This window comes from Frieseomelitta varia, unplaced genomic scaffold, assembly GCF_011392965.1.
Source record: "Frieseomelitta varia isolate USP_RPSP 00005682 unplaced genomic scaffold, Fvar_1.2 scaffold_615, whole genome shotgun sequence".
Classification (NCBI taxonomy): Eukaryota; Metazoa; Arthropoda; class Insecta; order Hymenoptera; family Apidae; genus Frieseomelitta; species Frieseomelitta varia.
The window spans coordinates 61,330-88,850 of NW_025110385.1; the positions used below are offsets into that span (position 1 = coordinate 61,330).

Sequence of the window (27,521 nt, forward strand, 5' to 3'; positions counted from 1 at the left end):
ACGTTTTTCCTCCTGCTGTCGCCGTGCGAGCTGGTTTCGAGGTTTATAAGCACACCAAGAGGTGATACCGATCGTTCCTTCGCGGAAAGATCGCCCGTTCTGATGCATGGAAGCGCAGATCTTGCGTCGCTCGTCTACCGATGGTTTAACGACTCGAGATCGTAAGCCCGAGATGTGCGAGTCACGATGATTGCAACGAAATATCCGAGTCGGGCAAACGATACTCGACCCTACCGTTCGTTTGCATCGCGGTTAATGCGATGTTAAAAGTTAAACTTACGCCGAAACTCGCGTATTTTTTAGCTCGTACTTGGGACGTAGCTTCTTAAAAATTTTCGCTTTTTCGACGAATTTATTGACATTTTACAATTACTAGCACATTACTAGCACAACAATTTAAAATTACTAGCACTGTAATGAAATTTAAAAATGGAAAAATGTCGATCGAGAAGTTCAAATCGTTCTGTAATCAAACTATTTTCTACGATATCGCTTGGAGAATTTTAGGATAAAGGAGAAGGTAAAAAAGAAGAAATAAAATATGTTGAAACTGCTCGACTCGATATTTACAAAACGTCACGAGAGAATATGTATAATGAAAATATTATTCGCAGTCACTTTCGTTACAGAACGCTACAAGCGAGATCGAAAGTCGACTTTTGCTCTTTGGTTGCCGCGTAGATCATCGAAAGTCGATCGATCTCATTAACATACGTCGCTTACTTCGACAAATTATAATTTGCACATTGGGATGATTTTTACAATTTCATTCCCCAGTGACGAAAATTTTTTTCACTTCTTCTTTCTTGTTTTTTTTTTTTTTTTTGATTAATTGTACTTCAAAATGGTCATGGTTTAATCATTGAAATTATTAATCTCATAAGAAATAATTAAAAATACAACGATGTCAATCTATGTACTAACCTCGCACGAAACGTTGAAATTTGTATTAATTATAGTGGAGCCGAATTCGAAAAACTTTCAATACTCACTTCGCATTGATTACAATGAAACAAAATTTTAGAAATTTCAATAAAGTATCGTTTGAAATTGAGAATCGAGAAAAGATCCAAACGAAGTATTCAAATTCTGTAGCAGACTGGAACATTCATATTTCCCAAGATCGAGGAATTAAAAATCTCGAATCGTTCGACAAACAGAATGTCCAAATGGGAAAACTAATTCCAAGCTAATTTTAAATCGCTTTCTCTGTGAATCAACTTTCGAAAACGATCATCATTTACACATTTTACAACGCGACGAAATAGCCCGTGAACTTCCGCGAAATACTCCGTGAAAGTATTTACTCTAACGGCCACACTTCCGGTGCAAGCGCGAGCCACCGATTAAAAAAGTATCGCGGGTAAATCGCGATTTCTTCGAACCGATAGAATGTTCATTACGTTGCAACGAAATAATTAATCACCCGCATCTTCTCTCTTTTCGAGGCCTCGTTGTTTTTCGCTTCGCGAGCATCGTCATCGATCTCAACGACGTTTATTCGGCGTGTATCGTCGCGCGTGTGTATGTGTGTGTGTGTGTGTGTGGATTTATTAGAGAAAGTTAACGCTTGTTGCTTGATACACGCACGAAAACGCACACGTCGGTGGGTCGTGACTCCGCGTAGCTCGAATCATCAACATTGTGGCCGATATCGGCATTAATCATCGACGCGGAACGTTGATCCGGAGAATGGTTGGAGATTAATCGGCTTCCGGCGGCCTCGTAATCAATTAAAGTCGTCAGCGTGGTATCAATTTTAGAAGCTCGGAATGGAAAATGATTCGCGTCATTAATCCTGCTACGCTCTTCCTTCGACGCTTTTTCTATGATTGAAACACACGTTTTACTAGCCTGCGGGAGATCTAATCTTTCAGTAGTTCGTATTGTGTGATTCATCGTTTCTTTACAGTTTGTCTCCGATTCGTTTATGATTTCTTTTTTTTTTTTTTTTTTTTTTTTTCTATCAAATTGATTAGCAATGACCTCGATCGATTTTTGGCCAATCTGATCTTTCACAATGTCTTTCGTCTTTAAAATTCTGATCGTTGTTAATTAATCCATTTGCAACAGATGGAGAACGTGACGTTTATAGCGTAATTGTGGAAAAGAAATATTTGCACACAATTATTATATATTTGTGTTTTCACGCACAGTTTATCGCGAATCGATTGTCACGAGTTTTGCAATGTAAAACGCAAAGTGGAAGCGAAACAAAATTCTGCCAGAATTCTTCAACAAAGACAACAATCAACTTTAGACTTTAATCAACTCTAATCAACAGCGAACGTATCGTACGCAATACCAGCCAATACGTGTTAAAACTCAAACCATTTACAACCGGTATTGTTGCAAGTGGAATTAAATATCTAAGCTACCATCCAATTTCTCAATTACACGCCGAACGTCGAATTTCACAACCGTTTAATGACACGATCGAACACGATGGGCAAGAGTGGAAACAAGAGAGAGCGAACCGTTCACCTGCTCGACCCGCTTGCTATCTCTTCATCTGTTCGATTCTCCATGTTCACGCGCCATCTACAGAAACAACTCTCGTTCATTTTTAATTGCTTAACGAGAGTGTCGGCACGCTAATTGCCACGCGAAAGCTCGTCAGCGGCGGATACAGTGAACAATGCATTTTTTCGAAATTTTCCCGCGTGCAGGTCCAATAATTGATTTCTCTACTTTCTTTGTAAATGTCAACTGATGACAAATAAGAGAAACAGTGAATGAAAAGCAGAGTTTCAATTGAGCCATCGATCTTGCGGAACGGATCGCGTCGTACAAGTCGTTTGTGTACGTACAGCTCTGTTGTAACAAAATTCACTTGCAGCGCAACTACAACTAAGGTATAAAAAATTGTATCAGAGAAGTTGCAAGAAACAATAAAATGACGAACATCGTATAATAGATCAATGGAAATTTTATCGAGAATTACAAACTACGTGGTTGAAAATTTAAATTGATCATGAATGAAAAAGACGAGATTATATAATGTAGAGAACTTTTTTCAATAAAAACCGACATTTTTCAGTGAAAATCTCATTGACGACTGTAACGTTGTGCGATTTTTATCGTGTTATATATAAATTTGAACATATTATATTATAATTATTATATATATTATATATTACATGTTATAATTATTATATATTATATATTACATGTTATATCATAATAATTATATATATTATATATATTATATATTACATATTATATTATAATAATTATATATATTATATATTACACATTATATTATAATCATTATATATATTATATAATATTACATATTATATTATAGTTATTATATATATTATATTATATAATGTAATATATAATATATACAATATACAGAATATAATATAAATTACGTAGTTTTTCCGTTCACTTTAATTTTTTATTTATCCTCAATCAAACCACACTCCAGATACGCATGCATTCCTATTTCGTGACTCTTTACTACATAATATTTAAAAATTCATGTCACCCAATTAAAAATCTTTCTCCACTCCATCTCTTCCACATCCGATCTATCCATTGCTCATTAGGATCCTGCTGTCATCACGTAATCACTAAAATGTGATCAGCTAAACTTTCAGTCGTTAATCCATTAAAGAGCGGAGTTTCGAACGACGGTGGCCATAAAATTGGCCCCTGACGATCCTCTTTATCGAATCTGTTTCCGCGTCAACTCTCTCTAAAAATCGATCGTCGAAATAAATCAAGAACGTTAACGAACATTCACGCCCGAATTGCTAAATTCAATCATCGATGTGTTTTGCGTTTAAGTGAAAGTTACCATTGTCCTACCAAAGTGTCCGTCGTTCGACGAGATTCTCATATCGTACGGATTAACGGTGAAAAACTTTCATCGCCTGTGCACAATGAAAACGCGAATCAACGATTCGCTCAGTCGTTCAGCTAATTTACAAGGCTTAATCGCACGCAATTAGGGATCATAATGAGGGACCCGGGGTCGCATGTAAACGCATACTCCCGCTTTATGAATCTTAACAGGAGCGAAAACAAGCTGCTTGACGCGCTCACGTGCGCGCGTGCACGCGACTCCTCTTTTGAGGAATTTGTATCATGTTGTATCATGCAGGTCTCTGTCCTCTTTAATTATCAGCCTACTCTGTTTAACTGTGGGCTGTATTCTGAATTAATACAGATTGTAATTTAGATCTGTTCTGGTTGCTGAAGATAGTTCGAATAGTGTGATGCGCGTTGTTTTTAATTCAATGCCACTTGTACTTTAATCTGAGAATTCATATTCGTAATAACACGAAACGAGTTTTGCTAGAAGATTCCGGAGATAATTTTTAAAGAAGAATATTTCAGGTGTTAATTGAAGAGAGCATAGAAATATTCACTAAGAAAGAGGACGTGCTGATATTTTCTTGACTCACTGCACATTTGTAATTTATTAATTTCCATTTTGACAAAATTTTACATTCCTATCTTTTCCTTTCTCAAGAAACTGTTGATGATATCTAGAACGATACGATCGATGATGATAGATTTTTATTTTTTCCGAAGTAAAACATGCAATCCTACAATCTGATACTTTTCCATTTGATTGCAGCTCTACGGTATTATTTTCCGTCACGAGATGAATCATTAAATGAAATACAATCAGCAATTAATATTCAACACATCGTATCGTGCAAACGTGGATAATCGTTACGCAAAACACACATCAATCGCCATTAATTGTTACTCGAGAGAGAAATAAGAGAATAAATTTTCTACCGTGAAAAACTACGAGGTTCGATCCGGTATTATTTTGTCGTTCAGAGAAGTTGCCTGGTAATGACGTATGAAACTGATTTAAATGTTTGCTTTACTTATCTCGGATAAACAGCAAGCTTGCATAATAAGTTTAATTAACGAGCGCGGGTTGAAGAACCGGCGAGTTAAGAAACGCGCAACACGCAATCGTCTACGCGATGTTTAGAGGGTCACTAATTGTAAGTGCTACTTGAACTTGCACCGTTCTCGGTTAATTGCATTCCGAGCATAGCTTTAACGACACGATCAGCCTTTCTCATCCCTGCTTTGCATAATTACGGCCGTGAATTTGCTTTTTTATTTATTTCAAAGATATTATGGCATGAATTCTAAATCCACGATAGGTGTACTAATTGTACAGGTCTCGTAGAGAATTCTGGAATTCATCATTTCGAAAGAAAATCAATTATACGAAACTGTTATACATTTACGTAATCGTAGAAAATCCGAATTTCTGCAAATGAAATAAAACCTAACTTCAATCTAACCAAGCTCTGCCTCGCCCACACTCGCTAATCTTTAATCGTCAGAAAATATTTCATTACTCTTGCTTCACTCTATTAAAACAACAAGACTACAAATTCATCTCGTTATAATAAATTCTCAGAAGACCCCATTAAACAAATCTCCCCAGAAATGCAAGTTTTTTTCCAGCAAAGAGAATTTGCAAAATACAAAGTATCTCTCTGCTAGAAAATTTCCATCGGATGAATATTTTATTTTAGATGAGCTGTCTATTGGAACGAAATCTAAATTGCTGGCAAAGAGAAAACGAGGGGACGAAGCCGAAGCGCGAAAGCCTGTTTCCACCGCGACACCAAGATGGCGTCGAGCCGCGCTCCTCCATTCTCCCAGCTTAATTCACAATACCACCCCGCTACGCTCCCTTTCGCGCTTCCCCTCTTCCTTTTTTGAACCATGTTACGCCCATGGAATACGTAACACCACGTATTCTCCGTGATATATGCACGTAATGCATCTGGATCGTCCAACAAGGCGCGCGCACACACACGCACACATACACACAAAAACAGAGAAGCAGACTCGAAAAGTCGCCACCCCTCGATCCGACTATTAGCATATCAAACCTCTCGTTACTGGAGCCTGTTACCGCTATTTCGAACGTCTCGCCTATTAAGGGAACGAACAAAGCAACACCGTGTTCCTCCGGATGCGTGAAAAACTGGCCGAAGACCCGGGAGATCCAGGCCAGATGTAGAGATACTTTGGGAATTATGGGGTGTGATGAGCGCTGATTTGCGAAACCAGCCTTGGAAACCGGTGTCAGATCGGTTTCGTGGCTATATGAAGAGTGTGCATGGTAGGTTGCAAGGTGAAGATTGATTTAAGTAGAGAGGTTATGCGGCGAGATAGGATCGAACGCGATCCTACGGTGGAAACGAACGCCGAAGATTTATGGGCCCTTGTTAGGGATAGTTTACGTCTCGAATTGCTCCGGCGGTGTTATAGATGAAGTTTTTGCAGAGGAGGTCTGAATTTCGGATGCCCGAGTGGATACTTAAGTGTGAAATCTTGCTTTCGATTAATTTGCCGTTGCGCCGGATTAATTAAGGAGGATCTTGAATTTTGAACGAGAATTGTGTTTTACAAGTTTCACAAGTTAGCGAATTAATGAAACTTTATTTGAGAAAATCTTCAACGAGCGAAAAAGAGATGTTTGCACTTTTTTTTTCCAAGTTTCAAATATTGGTCAAATTTTGCATAAACAATCCCTTGATTCTTTAATTAACACTACACGTACCAATCAAATGACCGGTTTTCGTTCATTTAACTCTCGTTTCATGATTTACATAGTTGTTTTTCTTATTTAAAAATTATCTTGTGCCTCTTGTATTAAATTCACAATTATCTGTATTCCTCCGATTTCATAAACGATTTGACTGACTGAAAGTGTCAATCGCCAATTTTGATGGAATTTGGTTTGAATGTATAACAGTTTTTAAAAAAATATTTGACACGTATTTTTTTGTCGATAATCTTCTATGCTGAAAGGGTGTGAAACTACCACCAAATTTATTTCGTCAAATATCTCGGAAATTACTGAAGACACAGTTTTTGTGCAAATTGATGAAATTATATGTTTTTTAACGACGAATTCAATGGTGTATACTATTTTGCAGAAAAAAAATTATATGTTTAAACAGTATGTTAAAAAACCCGTATCCTTTACAATTTTGTAATAATTTTCCTGGATATTTGTTTGTAAAAACTGTATATTCAAACATAAACTACGGATGATAAATTAGTTAGTACACTAGTCAAAGAACAATCTTAACAGATAATCGTTAAACAAGAACACTTCGTAGACAAATTGTTTCAGACAGCTACAACAGAAAATTATTCAACAAAATTTTCCCAGAATTACCGGATCGAATCAAACGTGAATGCTCAAGAACATTAATTATTACCGATCAAATAGGTCATAATCTAACGATCGTAAAGGGAATTCACAGTCACCAGTGACACTGCAAACGCTGCTTTAGATGCAGTGCGTGAGATAACCGTGGAATTTTGTCTACGCTCCCGATAATTGAATAGCCGTTCTCATTAAACAAGGTAATTTGATGCCGGTTGAACTGCTTCGCACCCTTGCATCCGACCGCGTTGTAATTATCGTTCTAATTGTTGGGTAATTAGCCACGACGCGTGATTCGACCGTAGCGGATCCTAACCGCCGACGTGATTTTTCATTTTCTTTCTTTTCTCTCTCTTTCTCTCTCGTTCCATTTCTACCCCGTTAGCTAATTGCCGATCAAACTTAATTGTGTGACATCCGATCTGATCGAGACCACGCTCCGTGAAATTGCACGAAATCCATCAAATTCGAATATTCCCCTCTACCCTTTATGGGACGATTCTCTCTCGTTTGTCTAACGAAGCTGAAGAGATTCGTAATGAGAGATACGCGCGATGAGCGATAACTTCCCTCCGTGGAAATTTAATTCGAATAAGCTGAGAATTAATGTTAACCCTCAGATAGTAATCACAAGTGATTTTTACATTGAATATTCTGAATATTCTCAATTGGATCGATAAAAAAATTGGGTCTCGAAAGAGTTAAGCAATTGATTGACAAACCCTACGAAATTCTAAAATTTGAAAACTGATTACAACGTGACTAGCTAAATGACAATCAACGCTTCGAATGATCATCAAATTGATATAGGATCGATACTGTCAGACGTTGGATAAAGATCGAGTTGTAAAGGGTTGATTCTATGGGGTAGGTGGAGGATGTTACCTGCGTTTCCGTCAACGAGAGCGCCTGCGCCAGCTGCTTCCTCTCCGCACCGACCACGTAGTGATTTTTCTCGAACGCGTGCTCCAGCTTGAGCAACTGGCTGGGACTGAAGGCCGTCCTTATTCTCTTCGGCTTCCTAAACGGTTGTAGAAGAAATCCTGGTATATCCGGCCCTGAAACACACGCAAGAAACTCGCGAATTAGCCAATTAGCCAGTGTCGCGATTTTCCTTTAACTTTCCTTCAAGTGGAAATTTGCACCAAATTTGAGTTAATTCGAGTCATGTGACATTTCTCCCTTCTCGATTTTTATCTTTATTGGAAACAAATTTGACAGGCTACGTGTAATGCAAAGGGGATACCGACAGATATTTTAGAATTTAGAACGGTGGAGAAATTTGATTCAAAGAGAATTTCGATTTCTTAATTTGTAGCCTCGATTGCAAATTAGGTACACTGATGCAAATTTAAACGAAAGTACCACAATGAATCGTTATTAAATGTTCAGTACGTTTATTAAGACGATATGTAATGAAGAGAAATCGGTAAAACGAATTGTCAGAAATGAATTCTACACTTAAGTGGATGCCTACAATAAATTGGAAGGTATTCGGTAATCTTACTAAATTAAATGCCCTTCTATAATAGTTCACATTTGTAACTTTATTTTCTCTATACAGCGTCGACCAAAAAATTTAGTTAGCGAAGCATTCACATATAGCTTCGATTTGAAACTCTGAACGTAATCGATAAATTATCCAAACGTAATTAAAAACGAATCAAAAACATAACGAGCAAGAAAACACCTCCCCGATTGGCAATAAACAAACACGTCGCACACGAATGATTTATTAGGCGGCAATTAATTTTTAAACGACGTCGTCATCGACGCAAACGACACGCACGCGAGGCCGGCCCGCTCGTGAAAAGTCAGCGAGAGCGACGAGCGCGAGAGGAGAGAAAGAAAACGAAAAGGAAGGGAGAAAGAGAAGGGGAAAGAAAAGAAGAAAAAAAAATGAACACGAACTGCACGAGCCGCTGGCTACCTAGAAGTCCGCTCGGGTAATTGAGTATTCTACCTCGAAAGAGTCATGTCGATCGACCGATACCCACGTCTGCCGGAAGTCGGCCGGGGATACTTTGCCCGGAAAGCTTCAACGATAAATCGCTCGATTCTCTCGACTAGCGACTCGCGGCTATCCCGGGCTACCTTCCGACCTCGATCGAATTCGATTCTATTCCCTCTTACCCTTTCCTTTCTTTCCTTTTTTTTTTTTTTTTTTTTTTCGTTTCATCAGCTTCCACTCTTATGTAGGATCATGTAGGCGTGATTTAATATCGTCGTACGGTTCCATTATAATTTCGCGACCTCAACTTCAACCCTTTTACGGCAGTTCGAACATTTTCATTACAGCCTCATTTCATTCTATTCGTCGCTATTATTATTATTATTATTATTATTATTATTCGTCGCTATTATTTTATTTATATTTCTACATTTTTACGTTTCCTTTTCGATTCGTCGGTCTTCATTCTCGATTTTATAGACGTGACTTTGATTTTAATTCTTCTGCAGTTTCAAGATTTTTAGTACATTTTAGTATATTACTTATTTTATTTTGTTCGTTGCGTTTTTATCTTATTTTATTTATTACATCTTTATGTTTTACGGCAGAACATTTTCATTATAGCCTTATTTCATTCCATTCGTCGTGTTTATTATTTTACTTACATTTCTACATTTTTACGTTTCCTTTTCGATTCGTCGGTCTTCATTCTCGATTTTATAGACGTGACTTTGATTTTAATTCTTCTGCAGTTTCAAAGTTTTTAGTGTATTCTTATTTTATTTTGTTCGTTGCGATTTTATCTTATTTTATTTATTACATCTTTATGTTTCACTTCCTTTCCAATTCATCCAGGTTTCGTTCTGGATTTTACACACGTGATTAATATCGTCGTATACGGTTCGATCACAATTACTTCTAATCCCTTTTGTTTGAAAATTATTATTAAGAACTACCGATAAATAAAATTTATTATCAAAGAAGTATCTACTACCAATAATATATTTCTGTAGAATTAAAAAATATCTCAAGTTCAAACAAAAATGTGAAAAAATTCTCATTAGTAGTCACGACTTTCTGATTAACCTTCGTATTAAACATTTCCTTCGAATATTATAAACCCTTCTCGTTCGCAAATTTGAGTGCGAGATTTGAAAAATTCGACGATCGTAATCCGGTTAAAAGAAAAATCACTCAGCTCTGTAAGAAACACTTCGTGGCAAATTAAACAAAATTTCTATCCGTCTAATTGATTGCTTCGACCCTTATTATACTCTGGCACAATTCGATACTACCTTATACGTAACGGCTGCGGCAAACTGCGACGAATCAAACCTTCGTGCATAATAAATAAACATTGGCGCCATAAAGTGAATAAAGAAACAAGTCGATAAAAATGGACAAACTTTTCAAAGTAACCCCGAGAAGCTATCAAACGACTAACCAATCATCGTTTGATAAAGTGAATAAAGAAACAAGTCGATAATAATGGACAAACTTTTCAAAGTAACCCCGAGAAGCTATCAAACGACTAACCAATCATCGTTTGATCGCGCAGCTAGCATTGTTTCGCAGACGGCCAAGGCGAAAGATGTATCAAGGATGCACCGTTCAAACGAGAGCCAACCGATCGCGAGAGCACGTGAAAAACGCGTCTTACTTAAGCCAGCGCGGCGCGTGCATACGTGATGTGGCCATTAAAGCGGATTCTCTTCTTGTCTCGACCTTCTCGATCGTGAAACGTGCAACGTGCGTGCGACTTAAAGACCCAGTTAACATTTCATGCGTTTGCATGGCAATGTAACTCTCCCCGTCCGATCGATCGACAGCCCGTGAACTGAATCAGCTTTAGCTGACTTTTTATTTCTCTTATGAATAGCGCTCGAACACGTGTCGCAATTACCGCAATCGATTATTCCGATCGATCACTGAAATCGACGAACGACTTTCTCGTTTACCAGGCTCTAACCGTTGTTTCGTCAACTTATATCGATGTTCTTTTTCTCCTTCTTCTTCACTTCCTTTCTTCTTCACCTCTTCGAGGATGGGAGGTTGATTTTGGGGAGCGTACTTTGGACAATTTTTTATGTAAACGAAGATGATGAAACGGAATTTTTTCTTGGATTTATTTGCGGAATTGATATTTTTCTTTTTGGCACGGTTAAGCTACTGTTACATATATTTGTTGCTTAGTATATATATATATTTATATTACAATTATAAATATAAGGTAATAATAAATATAAATATAACTATAAATATAAGGTAATAATAATGATATATGAATAGGTACTGAGACTCAAGTGTTCAAAATTATGCTAGTATTTTTGCAAATGATATTTTGATTGAAAGCAAAATAATTTGAAAACAATGAGGAATAAATTAAAAAGAATATAAAAGAACAATAATTTAAAAATAACGATTGGAAAGAAAATTCCACAAATATTATACTTCATTGTTTTCATTTACTTGAAAACTGTTCGTCGATTTTACTCCAAATTTCAATTTCCTTCCCTCAAGAAATAAAAAAAAAAGAGGGAAAGAAAATCAACAACAACTTGCAAAACTTAGAATATGAAACATTAAAACATATCTTCCCCTTTTCCTTTCGGAACTACAATTAGAACTACAATTAGAATGAAATTCGCAAATATCGCAATACTTGAACTGTAAACAAATTTTTCAAGTTTAAAGTCTACCATTGGCAATAAATAACACTAGTAAAACAGAGTAAAATAAAACTGAAATAAAATTAAGAAAAATCGAATGTCAAAGTTGAATGTTTCTCAATTACATTCGAGTTCTCTGAAATTCTATTTAGACATTCGCCGCAGCTTGATATTTTTTCCTCCGTGAAATTACAGTATTCGATAATTTTTTTTTTTTTCTTTTCAAAGTTTCAGAGAATCGCAACGAACGATGAAAAATGTTCTCGGTATACTTAAAGCTGCTATTACCAGCTCGTTAATTATTCGCTCGGTAAGAAGCTATACACAACCGGGCATGAACGATCACGAAGGCCCCCGTCGCATTAAACGCGCCGATTAATGCGAAATCCACACGAGTCGCTGTTCGGTAATCTTTTAATAATTGCGGTTATTATTTGATAACATCTTGACGGATCATTAACGTGACTGTTGTGTGAAAAGTTGTTTCACAGATGAATAGAAGTTTAATGTCTTCGTCGTGATTCTAATTTCCAGAAACGTCACTCCTTACCGATGTGAACGGGCGTTTATCCCAATCGTACGATGATCGATCGACGATCAATTCGAAGACGAAAGAAAAACAGATCGATCTTGATATTAATTAATTATTTTCTGAATCTCAAAACCGTCCCGATCATACCACATTTACTTATAAATTATTATATTGTAATATCCATTTATATTATCATAATTATCTATTATGTTATAATATTTTATAATATCTATAATCTGTCAAATCATTTCCGAATTTTGAACATGTTTTTCGTTTCTCGAAAAAGAGGCTAGATTAAGCAGAGAATTTCAATAGAGGCAGTGTGTTTCAATTTTATACTGTTTTCGGAAATTTATGTGAAATCAGTAAAAAATTAATTTATCAATTTGGAATTAGAGTTTGGTATTCGAGTCGTGACGCAAAAGAACAATCATAAATACAATGATAATCGATATTATGCATTTCAATAATGCATTTTCTCTTTGCATTTCAATAATGCATTTTCTCTTTGCATTTCAATAATGTATTTTCTCTTTGTATTTCAAAACTGCTGATGAAGCTGATGACTTGGCCAAAACGATTTACTTTATTCTTCGTGGTAGTGAAACGATACCATCGCGTGAAAAGTGATATTGTAGATACATCTCGAACTGAATCTTATGTATAAGAATTTATCTGTCGATAACCACAAAAATTCGAGATACAGGAGAATTATCGAGTCGAAATGACCGAAAATTACAAAATCAAAAATTTATCTAGAAATTAAACGTATTCGAAAACATTTTAACGTAACGTAAGAAAATTCAATCGCTAAACCTATTTTTCCATATGTTTCGAACAAGTGCAACAATATTTCATATTGAATAAGAATAAATATTGAATAATAATTATATCGAATAGATATTGAACGAGATTTCAAAATTTTTTCATTCAAGTACTGTGTGCTCGATCGAGAACCTTTTGTCAAAGGTGGCATTACAATTTTTCTGATAAAAGTGATTAACAAGCTTCCATTTCTAATTATAGCAGCACAATGTTGATTCTTTTTCTTTTTTCCTTTCTTATTAAATATTAAGCGACCAGTGTCTTATGGACGATAGCAGTACCTCCATACGGTTAACTATATAATAATGACATTTAATGTACAGTTTCTTGCTCTTGCAGAGTTATAAGAAAATTGTGGTTTTAACCTCCTTTGAAAGCGATTTACGATGAACCTTCGTGACTGTATTTGATAGCAATGTCCAAGTGCTTTTTATCGTTGACTCAGGATTCAATTACAGGATAGAAAGTTTTTTTCATGCAAATGTTAATATTCATTTAGATACACAGAAGAGTGTATAGTCGAAACAGTTAGTCCATAAAACTTCTACATGACATTATTATGAGAATTTTCTTGTTTAATATTTCTCTTTGTTATTCATTCTCGTCGATGGCATTTAACAAAAGTTATATATTAAGATAAGATAAGAAATAAGTTGCAAAGGAGATTTCATGAAATAAATAAAATAAAATAAAATAAATAAAATAAGTAAAATAAAATAAAATAAAATAAAATGAAATAAAATAATATAAAATAAAATAAAATAAAATAAAATAAAATAAAATAAAATGAAATGAAATGAAATAAAATAAAATGAAATGAAATAAAATAAAATAAAATAAAATAAAATAAAATAAATAAAATAAAATGAAATAAATAAAATAGAATAAAACAAGATTTAAAATAAAAATTAATACGCGATGAATGTAAACTCGAAACTTCAGAATCAAATATTAACAGTCTTTTCGCCTCAAAATTCGCTAACTACCCTCTCCTAAATTTTTCCATTCCTCAATAATTTATTCTTGCAATAAATAAAATATCTAAAAAGCACGTACACAAGTATAGAAATCATCAAGGCTTCTGATCAAAAAAAAAATAACGATGCATTACCTCTTTTTCACTCCAGAATTCACAAAATTATCCGCTTCTAAGTCCACTTGAAAATTCATAAAACTACACCATTTCCAAGTTCGTCTTCCCCCTAAAATAAATAAATAAGATCCAAAAAGTCGTCATACCTAAATACAAAAATCGCCAAAACTACTCCCTTCCCAAAATTCGCAAACTATACGTACCTCCCCCCCCCTCCCCCCGCGTTATCCTACTTTTACCCTACAATGCTACACCTGCAGCCGTATTAACGAATCCCCCCACGAAACGTAAATCCCACTCGTCGAGCGACGTATTCCGGCAACACTTGCATCGAGCCCGTTTACGGCCGCGTTAGCAACAATTAAAAACGCATTAGCGTCGGGGTCGACGTTTGCGCGTCACTCGGTTGGAAACGTTAGAGAGAGCTCTAGCGACCAAGGGGCAGAGGGAAAAAGAACGAGAGCCAAGAAATAGAGAAACAGAGAAACGGAGCGAGGCAGAGAGACATAGAAGGGGGTAAGAAGAAAGAAAAAAAAAAAAAAAAAAAAGAAAGAAAGAAAAGTCGAGGTTATAATTTGATACGTTCGCGATTTGGTCTTATTTTTGAGTAATTTCAAGTCGCTCTGGGCGGCTCAGCTGCGCACAGTCAAGCTTCCCGTAATTACAGGCCGTCTAGCTTCTCCTCGTCGTTTCCCCTTCGCCCTCGTCCTCGAGAAACCTTCCCTCCTTGTCCCTTTCCTTCGCCCCGGTTGCCGGAGAACCGGCGGAGACTCGGGACGCCCGTGGGCGACGTCTAGGAAGCACCTAGAGATCCGCTAACGACGCAACACGAGAAAAGAGTCGGCAAACTCCGGGGAAACGGCGATCGAATGAAGGAGAAACGGACGGCAAAGGATTTCGAACGTTCTCGAGGAGCAAACGTGAAACGAGAAGGATGTCGAGGAATTAGAGTTCAGTACGCAAAACGGAGGTGTTTTTGTGAAACGGTTGAGAGAAATAAGGAAGACGTTTAAGATGATGTTCTAATAGCGGAGGATGTGAACACGGGTGATGGAATTTGAAAAGATACTGAAGGAGGAATGTTTGAGAAAATTGACGGTGTAGAAATGATTTCTGTCACTCTAAACGTTAGAGTGAAAGAAGAGATGAAGGGAATGTTTTGATATAATATAAATTCGAACGAACTTACGTTTGTTATCTGTAACAAAAGGACGATATATGCGGTGTAAAAAGGCCAAATTCTATTTACTGTGGATAAGGGTGTTGAAACGTTTAAGATTGGAATTAATTAACATTTCATTAACATAGGCTGAGTAATTACTGAAGAAAGAAGAAGAAAGAATAAGAATAACTATGTATATTTAATAGAGACAAAAATATAGATAAGGTATTAAATGAAATGCAAGATATTACGGAAGAAACGGAGATTTTTCGAAGATTGCAAAAAATTTCCAACCATAATCCATAAACACGTAGACGTATCGAAGATCACAGGAATAAAAAATAATCACGCAGATGTCGACGAATGTTTCTAGGAAACGCTGCACGATCTCTAAAAACATGTATTTGACAATTTCCAAAGAAAGTTGCAAATCAAGCACATACACGTAAGTACGTGTCTGCGACATAACATGGCAAAAGATAAAAGATATGCACACGCGAAAAAGAAACGTCTCATTAATTTTAATAATACGAGAAATCGTTGCGAAACGATCTTTCTTGGTATCAAGAAAGGACGATTCGATCGATTTCGAGGTGGGCAGACGACATCATTTTCGAGGATAATCGCGTCATCGTGGACCATTCGCGTCAGTGAAGGCTCATTCGCCAACGATATATATCCTCCGTTTGGATTACACAGTTGGTTAAACAATTAAGACGCGTCAATTACGGAATTAAGTATGCAAATCAGCTGTCGCATATGTAACCAGCCGTCTTCGTAATTATGCAAATTCACGGACGAACAATCGCGATACATAACCGAATGAACGTTGGCTCGCGAAAAGAAATTCGAACACTTATCATAGAGAATTTTTATTGCCTGCGTGTTGAGCGAAACGTAAATATTTTTTTGTACACCTGTGATCATTAAAATTTCCTAGACCACGCGAACGTAATTTAACGTAATTACAAATTCAAATATACTCGCAGGTACCATTGGTACCATTCAAGTTCTTTGGATAAAGTTTTTCTAAGAACGTCGAAATTAATTTTTTAAACGAGATTTCCCCCGAGGAAGATGAAAATTCCTAAAATTTCATTCCGCGACAATTTGATTATCTAATTGTAATCCATAGTTCCGCCATAACTTCCGCATAACCGTGCGAACGCAACGGCACGTTAAACTGAAGCTGAACTTTTAACAGCGAGCGATTAAATTATTACACGTAAAATTATTGGCGATCCGAGCGAGACGAGTTAACGAGTCACGAGTTTCTCAAACGCACGCCTACGCTTCCCAACAGCGATTAATCATCGCGTTGATTCTGAACTCCTGTTAAAATAAAATATCGCCGATGGCCAAACAAATGGTCTAACGATACATACTCGTTAAGTGAAAATATTCAAGAAATTTCTTCCACGTTCTAAGTAATGGGCGCTTCTAGTCTTTCATTATCCGCGTATTAATACCGATTCCATCGAAACCGGTTACAAATATGCTGCATTATATTGTAACTCGCGTGTGCGAGTTACTGTGAACGCAAGAAACCACGGAGCCACGGTAATGAGCGATTACTATTTAATTACACGATATTCGCTGGCTGGTTGACACGAGCAATCGTCCACCGATACCGGATATCGGCGACGATTTTTCAACGTGCACGGGATTGAAGATGTCGTGCCATTTGCATACATATACACGAACGACACTATTCGTAACGAACGCCTCTAATTGCTACGCCAGTAATTAGTGGTACATTTCACATATGGAAATCACTTCACCCGCGTCAGCGTTGCTTCTTTCGTTAATTTCTGCAGGTATTGCAAGCGCACGTACCGAGCACGGCCGTAAGTAGACACCACATTCGACCATCCTCGTTTTATGGATAGTTAATACACCGGAGCGTACGCTTCAACTAAAATTTTGAAATGAAACTTTTTTTGTCGTCGCGTATATACATCTCCCACGCCCGTATGAATATTGCAGTTGAATAAAATTTATAGAAATAAAATTTATAGAAATGAAATTTATAGAAATAAAATTTGTAGAAATAAAATTTATAGAAATGAAATTTATAGAAATAAAATTTATAGAAATAAAATTCATAGAAATGAAATTCATAGAAATGAAATTCATAGAAATAAAATTTATAGAAATAAAATTTATAGAAATGAAATTTATAGAAATAAAATTTGTCTGCGAAATTGATAGAAATAAAATTTAACATCGACAAATGAATAAAGCGTTCCAAGAGGTTAAATATTATACTTGCAGACGATGGACCTGGAAGTGAGACCTGAAGCTATTTGTTAATTGTATTGATAAATTTATTTGTTATATTAGTAAAGCATATTTAACATTTATGTAGGTATATTAATTCTTTTCTTAAATATATGTTTACGTTAAATATCTTCCTATGTATTATACCTTTCTCCAATTGCTCACAAATTGTACAAATCATGATAAACGCATATCGTTACAATGTTGGTGAAATTTTAAAATGTTCTATGCGACATATTATAAAAATTTTTCTAGAATAAACGTTCGAATACTTTCGTAAACCACTATGTATGTATATTAATTGTTCATTAAACAGATAATGAAGGAAAATGTATTTATTCAAGTAAATATAATTATTTAAATATTATTTATGGTTAAATATACTAAAGGTCCATTTCCATTCATTAAAGCAAAACGATACTTCTTTCAAATTAAAGAAAGAAGCACGCTAATCTGCTTCATCACCGCTATGAAACGCAACCAGTAGTAATACCCTAACAGTCAAATAATACCAGTCAAAAGAGAAACAGTCCTGCAAAAAAAAAAAAAAAAAAAAAAAAAAAAAAGAAAAAGAGAAAAAAGGGAGACAAAAGTGGCGGAGGCAAACACGTGGAAACACCACGTTGGACGCACGTGAGCTCGAGATTCGAAAAAAAATGGGCGACGGGAATGCTACCGAACGCCATTGTTGCCAACGGACACCCCACAGTGCGAACGTCACGAGGGTAAACGTCCCTTTAATAAGCGCTGATTAACACGCCATTGTAGCCGTGAAGCGATACGCCAAACCACGACACACACGGGAACGCGTGCATGATTTCTATTGCAGGTTTGAGCACGACTGTTGCTTTCTAACGCGAGTTTCACCGGGACCTCTTTTAAATTTCCGATTCACTCCTACCGCCTGGGGGATGGAGTGTCAGAAATTTTCGTATCGTTCATCCAAATAAATTAATGTAATAAATTAGATAAATATTATTAATTCTTTTCCAAACCTAACCTTTCTACCCATAATTGAGGTTACTTCTGAAAAGTAACAAGCAATAAAAATCAACAGCAAAGTCGTAACAATTTCAATGTAAAAATTCTCCAAACCTCTTCATACCTATTCTCCAAACCTCTTCATACCTATTCTCCTAACCGCCTAAGCTACAATTAACATTTCTCAAAAAAAAAAAAAATAAAAAAAGCAATTGTTTCTAGAGCCAATTCAAAAAAAATCCGAACGAGAAGAGACGCCATACGAAAAATAGTCAGAACTACATTAATAAATACAAAAAATAGTCGAAACGTTCAAACACGCACGAAACATTCAAACACTGACGACGATTCTAATAATTTTCTTTCTTTTCGTTAATTTCAATATATTTCTTCAATTTTAATCTTCTTTCTTCATTAGCGGCTCATTTGCATGCGAATAGGGATCCCTGCCAGCCGATCCGTCACCGTGGCTCGTTCGTGGATCAATTTTCCGAGAAAACTCCACACCGTGGACGGAAGCTCTTCTTCTCCGTGGACGCGCGGCGTCGTAAAATTTGCATTTCCAAGCAAAACGCGGGGAACCGGTCGAGACCGATTCGTACGAACGTTTCCAGTAACGAAAACCCGCACGGCGGAATCGTGCCGTTCCACGGGTCACATGTTTCACTTAACAAAAGGGTAATTACTCAGAACGGTCTTAATGGTAATTGCTCGTGACTTAACTGCAAACGCAATTCCCTTTCGTAATATTAATTCTCCGTAAGCGGTGTCGACGGTAGACCAACAGGCGGGGATTCAATTCCGCTATCACGTCCATTTCGTTTGCGTAACCGCGTATTAGAGGTAATTAGTATTGCAACTGTTCGTTGGCAGACGTCATTAAAAAATCGTGGCGTGCCGGCTCGTAGACCGAGTGATGACTGGCCTAGAAGAATACGGCAAACACGTAGCGCAATGGTCCATAATTAAAATTCAGTAGCATTGGTGGTTTGAAAAATTCTCCGTTTGAGCTTCGAGTAAATTAAATCCCAATACAGCAGAGCCTCCCCCTCGTTCTTTTGCAATCGTAAAAAGCACGAGATCAAATAATAATTGTATAAAACGTCGAAATGTAGTGCAATATAATAATTACACAAATATAAAAGCTACTTCTACGTCTCGACCAAATGCTTCACTAAAAATTAATCTGAAACATCTAATATCCCCCTTGTCATTCGAGTATTTATCACATTCGTTTTTAATAAATATAAGCTCTTTATAAATATACTTTAACAAAGACATAAAATTTTTTCTCGCCAATTTATTGAACTTTGAATATCAAACGAAAATGACGAAAGAAAAGATCGCACGCCGAGTTTTCGAAGGTTGTTATAAAGGGAGGATTTCAATCTTCAAATCCACTGTAGATTCAGTCATGAACAAAATTTTCCAATATTTTTACATACTACAGCAATTTATATTTTCGAGAAGAAAAATATTATGACTTACTCATCCCGTTAAGTAATATAAAAACAGTTTAGAATAAATTAAATAATTTTATAAGTAGAGGCGTAAAATTAAAAGCTTTAAAACGAGCCCGAGTTTTTTTTACAAAATTATAACAGTATCCAAACATTAATATTATAACCATTTTAATGATTAAGTATCTAAGAACCTCGAACAGAACGTTCCATCATTTATATTACAACTATTTTAATATTTCATTACCACATGCTTTTTTTCAGCCAGAATTCTATGATAAAACATTCATCATACTGTTCCTTCTCTACGATAAAGTCTAATTAGAACGGAACATTAGGTATAACACGATATCGAATTCAGAGAAATCCAAACTACTGTCCGCTATGAGATACCATAGAATTTCTGTTATCTGGATACTCTGTTATCGGCGCTCCGTAACGGAGTTTGATTATAATACATCAACGAAGCAATGGATCGTACGCCAACAAAATCATAGCACAGATTCGACAATATTTTCATAGTCTCGTTTTGACGTTCCTAATTCCTAATGCGCGAGCAAGCGGCGAACAATGAAACAACGATTACATTAATCACCGCGATTACATTAATTACAGTAATTTAAGAGTCGATAGAAAAAAAAAAAAAGATAACAAAACCAAGAAACACGTCATTTAAGACAGATACGTTCTAATAACAAAAAATGATCCATGAAACGCAACATATCACGATTGTCGTAGATCTTTTTTTTTTCTTTTTGCCACCGAGAATTTATTTTCTAACTCTATAACTAATATAACTCTATAAAGCATAGAATTTATCTCTATAAAAAAGCATATATTTTAACTCTATAAAATAAAGAATTTATTTTCTAACTCTATAACTAATATAACTCTATAAAGCAAACGGAACGAATTAATGTCGTTAACATTAACGCTGGTTTTCGATGCCGTTAACAACTATACTTATTTGTACTACGGCGCTTTATTGATTGGAAGAAGAACATTCGTTAATCAAAAAGGATTTCAAAAGAATCGTTCGTAATTATTAAAATTACGCGAACTGCATATTTTCTATTCGCGGTTCATTATCGGATTATTTGTTCTCCTCGGATTGATCGTGAAATATAATTTAAAAGTATGAAGGTAAAACGATCCGAGCACAGACGATACTTTCTGAATAATTCATTGACCGCGGATTTGCATACTTTTATAGACATGACTAAAGGAATGGAAACTATTTTATCTAGTAAATATTTTATTTCCGATGTTCTCTCTCTCTACATATATATATCTTCTATCAGATAGTAGAGTTTTTTTTTTTTACTTTTAGTTGCTACAAGAAGACTACAAGATTTATAAGGGCACCAATGTGTATAAGGGTAGATTATAAGACTATAAGATTATACGATAGAGCACAGAATAAATTAGTTCCATAAGATGTAGACAATGAGAATTAGTTATAGAGTTAGAAAATAAGAAAGAAAGATGTAAAGAGATACACATTGTAAAACGGAAGCCATTCTAAGCCTAGGCAAGGATTATAATAAATAAATAAATAAATAATAATAATAATAATAATATATCCTCTATATTATCTGTAATGCAATTTTATACGTTTAAATTCCTGACAAACGTACAAAATTTCCGCGGTTTATTCATAAAACGCAAAAAGAACACTGACACTCGTTCTCGTTGAACAGTTTTCACCGGCAATAAAAATTTCACCAATGGATAATTCATGGAACGCGACGAAAGAGAAGACTAAACTACTCGACACTTATTCGTCAAAATGTATCTAGATAGAATAACATATAATAATAGAATTAAAAAAATTAATAAAAAAAAGAAAAGAGGGAAAGAATCTTAATGTCGTTAAAAATACTGTACTTTTTATTACTACTAAAATACTATATTTTAATTATCATAAGTACTATAAATATAGTATATATTAATTATTATAAATACTATAAATATAGTAAAAATACTATATTTTTATTATTTATCATTTAACAAAGTTAATATCGCCGATAAGCCATACTTCTCGTTCCACTTAAATTTCCTCCTCTGCTAAATAATATCCACTTTACTCTAATCGAATAATTACAAAGTGAAATTAATCGTGTATTCCAACGAGGGATCTCTGAGAATTCCTGCGCAACTTTCTACGTAGATATGCACGATACTCGGTATCCCAAAGCGAGCTATTAGATAAGCACAAGAGTTGGGGCCTCGTTCAAGCCGGAATAGTCACGTTGAAAATGGTAGCCTATCCGGCCGGCTCAAGTACTCTGAGAAATAACAGTAATCGAATGGTAACGCGAGTCCACGTCTCCTCCATTCCGAGAACACTGCCCGGAGTAACGTGCTGATGAGACAAAATTGACCAAAAAGCAGCGAACAACCCTAACCGAGTAACACAACGCATCAGGATGCCACTTCATCATCGGATCATTGACTGGGATGTCGCCCGAGGCGTGCCATTCGATAAGTGTCTGAATCCTAAAGCGGTTTACTCGGAGCCACCTCGTCAAATTACACACTAACAGGATGATCTCGTTTAGGTCGCTTGGGAAACAACGAACGATGATGTTAATATCGATCTTGGTAGAAAAATCTTCTCGTCGCTCAACAAGCTAGCCGGAAGTCGGCAAAATGCGAGTTTGGCGAGGAAATGTAGTCAGTTTGAACGGTTGAATGATGCTTCGTGTTTTACTCTTTCTTAATAAAATAAGAGGAACACGATGGAAAAATAAAATAAATAAAGTGTTATATAAACACAGGGATCGTGAGTCCATTATTACAAAATTGTAATAAAGGTACCAAAATTACGAACAATTGGTTTATATATAAATATATAATATATATAATATTTTATCGTATTGCAGTAATATATAAATATGTAACATTTTATAATTGGCGTAAGGTCATTTTCGAAGTGTTTTAATAAGAAATATCAATATCGAGCAGAAAACCTAAGAATTTATTTCAGTTCCTATTCTTGTTCTTCAATTTCTCCTATCAGGAACTATACCGAAATTTTTCAGTGATCAACAGTTCTCGTAACTGATCGTTTGAAATCAGAGGATCGACAAAAAACAGTTGAAGATTATATAGGTAACTAGATATTTCTTGCCCATCTCATTACAGAAAATCCTAAAACCAGCTACAATTAATCTTAACTAACCCCCATGATGTACCCCAAATGTTACAAATATTAGCATACTCTTCGCTCTCGAATAACATTGGCACACTTAGCTGTCAAAACACCGAGCGAGCGTCCAATAACGCTAATCTTCGATTACACCGGGACTTGTAATTACAATTTCCAAACTCAGACCCAGATTAATTGTTAAAATATCTCCTCAGAGAGGCAACGTGTCTACCGCCACCTCGCCAATTAAGGGGTTGAAATCCACCCCAATTACGAAAAGACGTTAACATTCAGCCTCCGTATCGAAACAGGAAGTGCCGTGTCCTTCCAAGGAAACTGAATTCGAATTAATCTAGAACACCACCTAGTGCGCCGGTTCGCTAGGAAAGCAACTAGAAAAAGTCCCTAGGGGCACTGGCGAACCACCGTACGACTTCTCGCAGTATGGCCACCATTTTTTCCGCGCGCGCGGAACTAGTTTCCTCTCTCTATCCGGGGATAAAATAGCCGTATACGATGCCGATGGATCGCGGTAAATTTATGGTAATCGTCGATAGTCCGTTTCTATCGACGGGGACGTTTCGCCTTTTCCTAGCCTTTTTCTTTTTTCTTTTTTTTTTTTTTTTTTTTCCCTCTTCCAGCCGACGGGCCTGACCTCGTATGTTACCTTCCAGGCCTGGTCTGATGTCGCCTGATTGCCACCCGATTAGGGTATAACCAACGAACTGCAACACGTCCGTACAGCTCGGAACGAGGCGACGTTTTTCTGCACACGTGGCGATGGAAGAAGAAGAAGAAGAAGAAGAAAAAAATACAGGAGAAAAAGGGAGAAAGACGGAGGAGAGACTGATTTTCCGATGGAGATTCGTGGCAAGAAGAGCATTTTTCGATTGAGCGATTAATCTCTGAGCGAAACGACGAACAGGCTAGACGCAAGAACCACGACAACCACGGGAATGTAATTCAAAGAAGAAAAAAAACAGTCTGATCGTGTGATTGAACGACAGTGGATAATAATGAACCCTAGAGGGAAGGGAATAACGTATGACGTGGCTTTTGCGAAATAACACGGCTGTATTTCGAAGCGGAGAAATGTTACTAGCGTAATATATAAATTACGGATTCTGGATGGAACGAGAGGGGAAATAAAGAAAATGAGTGAAAGTTAGAGGAGTATAAAGGAATTTACGACGATTCGAATACCTATGACGCGCCTGTTCATTAAGGAATGCATAATTACTACTTCTGAGGAATTATTTTGATGCAGAGGGGAGGAAACTATGTTTAGATTAGGTTTAAATTAGATTTCTTAATTAACTGGCGCGTTATTTGTAATTATGAATGAGAATGAGTATATATCTAACTCTTTATGGGCAATAATCGGAGCAATTCTCCAATGGAATGACATTCAATAGCTATAAAGAGTATTCACAATAATTTCCTATTATTTAATATAGTAGTTTTATACGACTAAAAAAAAATTTGATATTACGAAAGTGAAATGCGGAACCTGGTATTGAAATGATATGCTAACAAGTATGAAGTATTGCGAAGATTAAAACATTTGACTGACTGATGACAGTGTTTCAAATTGTTATATGATTTTCGAGATTCTTAGTTTGGTATCTAGATTTTGAATTCAAGATTAAACGCGAGATTGGACATTTTTGGCATGTATATTACGAGTGAGAGGCGCTTATTGTCGTACAACTCAAGATCGAATGCTTCGAACGATCGGGTGTTATTGCTAGCATTAAATTTTTTTTAATTACCAAATCTGTCAAGTTTATGTGTTGGAAACGCGATCATTGTAGCAGATAAGGAATATTAAAATGTCGCGAGTAATTGAAGTCAAGGAATCTTTGATCGATTGATACTAGATTAATACTAGTTTTTATGTTGGATACATATATGTTCCTCGTATCTAAATCGCAACAAAATTTTTTCTCGAAAAGAAACTAACACCAAAAGTCAATCAACGCGTCATTCTGTCGCGTAATAAAATATCCAATTAGACTTTCATTAAACTTTTAATTAAACAACGAATACCCTGATCTTCAACAAATATTGTTTACATCCGAATTAATTCTCCACGACTCCATTAAATTTACGAAAAATAAAACAAGTTCCGTATGAAATGGAACAATATTTTTGAAATTATATCTACTACAAGTAAGAAAGGAAAAAACGCTACATTCACATTCATCATCGCTAACACGCTTCATAATAATCCTCCCCTATAACTGGCGCGTTAAACGTCTTGTATGTAAATCGTCTCGCGTATAAACGTCCAAGCACGGCCATAAATCGTCCATCGAGATTTTCCACTGGACACGTTCGTTTTCAAACGATCATCCCCTCGTCCCCTTTAATTCGTCACCGTGATAAATCGAACTAGTTAATACACTGACATTCACAATACGTAGATTATTGCTGTTCGTTTCCTCTTCACTCGAAATGAAAATTCCATTTTAAAATTGCATCTTGCACCACTCCTGCGCGAAACAGAATGAAAACTTTCGAAATGTGGTGTTAAACTAAAAGAGACACAGTAAAGAATTAAGTCGCACCACTTGTAACTATTAACTCTTCAATCGGTAAAAACATATAAATATTCTCTGCGATGAAATTCTCATTTCTAACGCGTATGTACGTTGCGTGTTGTACGAGTTGCTTACGATCATTAATCGCGGATAAAATAAACCGAGACGAACGAGCCGCGACGAACCATAAAATCCGGTATCTTTCACCTGAAAATCAGCGTGAATGTGCGAAAGACAGAAAGAATTGACGAAGTTGTCAAACAGTATCGTTCATCGTACAATGCACAGCTACCTGTTTTGCGTTACCTCGGCTAATTAGATTCCAGTTACAGGTAGTCGGTAATCGGTTGGAGATAAATGGGCGAACTGTCGCGTAACATCTGTCGGAGTGGAAGTATGCGTGTTGTGCCACGATAATGAGAATACGTAGACGTATATATGTACGTACATCATCAACTTTATCAGGGAAAATGTATTTTTACACTTCCGAGGAATCTTCTTTCCCCCCCCCCCCCCAATTAAAATTTCCTCTGTTATAGGATTCAGTTGTGCATTATTATTCGATATTTCAGTGTTTTTCTCAGATTTTATTTATCGGATATATTTTATTTGTTTTACTTTTCATCTTCAAATTAAAAATATTAATTATCCTATTAGTAATAAACTTAGTGATTCTCTAGATACATTGAGAACACTAATTTCTCACATTAAGAACATTAAAGTACCCGCTTTTTTCCATTAATAGTTGGTTTAATATTAATAACTACCCTCCATTTTCATCTTTGGAAGTGAAGTAAAATTCGACAAAATTTTATTTCCTTTTTAATAAAAATATTCAAAAATATGCATTAAAAATCGTATAATTGGCAACTATATTTTGATATTAGTTATACTTCATCCTGCAACAAAACTATCTATTTTTCTTTCTCAACAGAATAATTATTATATATTTCAAAAACCAATAACGATTCAGTCCAGAGATCAAAATTAGAAAATTCTTTTCGTGTTTAAAAAAAAATTCTGTTCGAATTTGTATATTTCCTATAAAAAGATATCTGTTTTTGTTTTACAGGAATTTTTACAGTAAGAAGTGGAACATTTTCGAATAGTGTTGTCGTGGAACAGATATTTTAGAATCTGTCTAATAAAAGTTCCATGAAAGTTATTTTAAACCATTTAATCAAATCATCCACTTTTATATTCGAGTACTGCTCACTGAATAGCATTCAGTGTCAACATAAGCTACAAATATTGAAAATATTTTTCAATATCGATGAATTATCTGTTTCAATGGCAGCGAAAACTTTTATTTTTATATTTCGTAAGCTCTACTCCGCCTGAAGCTTTTATCTTTTAACGATATTTGTTTATGACGTGCAATGCAAGAACATTCTTCTAAACAAAATTTTCCACGATCCCACGTTTCAAGCAGAAAAGTCCCTCAACTTCTCCGATCCCTGGTTCAATCATTCTCTCAATCTTCCACTTCTCATCTTAACAGCAAAACCAGCGAAAAATGATTCTCCAAAATAAAACCATCGCCTGAAAAGTGTTCCGATGAAGTTCAATCGCCACAAAGACGTCAACTGCAATCATCCCTGATAAAAATATCGCTGTCGCTTCTCTTCTCCTCCATTCACTATCCGTTATCGTAAATGACTGGATGGAAATGTTATCTCAGGGTTGCGATATGGTATCGT

At 35.8% G+C, this 27,521-nt stretch overlaps 1 protein-coding gene across 1 annotated transcript in view; it reads right to left on the reverse strand.

Moving 5' to 3' along the window:
* Positions 1-27,521, reverse strand: part of LOC122534590 (homeotic protein empty spiracles-like) — a 51,237-nt gene that overhangs the window by 19,243 nt on the left and 4,473 nt on the right. The window contains exon 2 of the mRNA XM_043665373.1: positions 8,060-8,232. Coding sequence (XP_043521308.1) covers positions 8,060-8,232 — 173 coding nt within the window. The remainder of the gene's footprint in view (positions 1-8,059; positions 8,233-27,521) is intronic.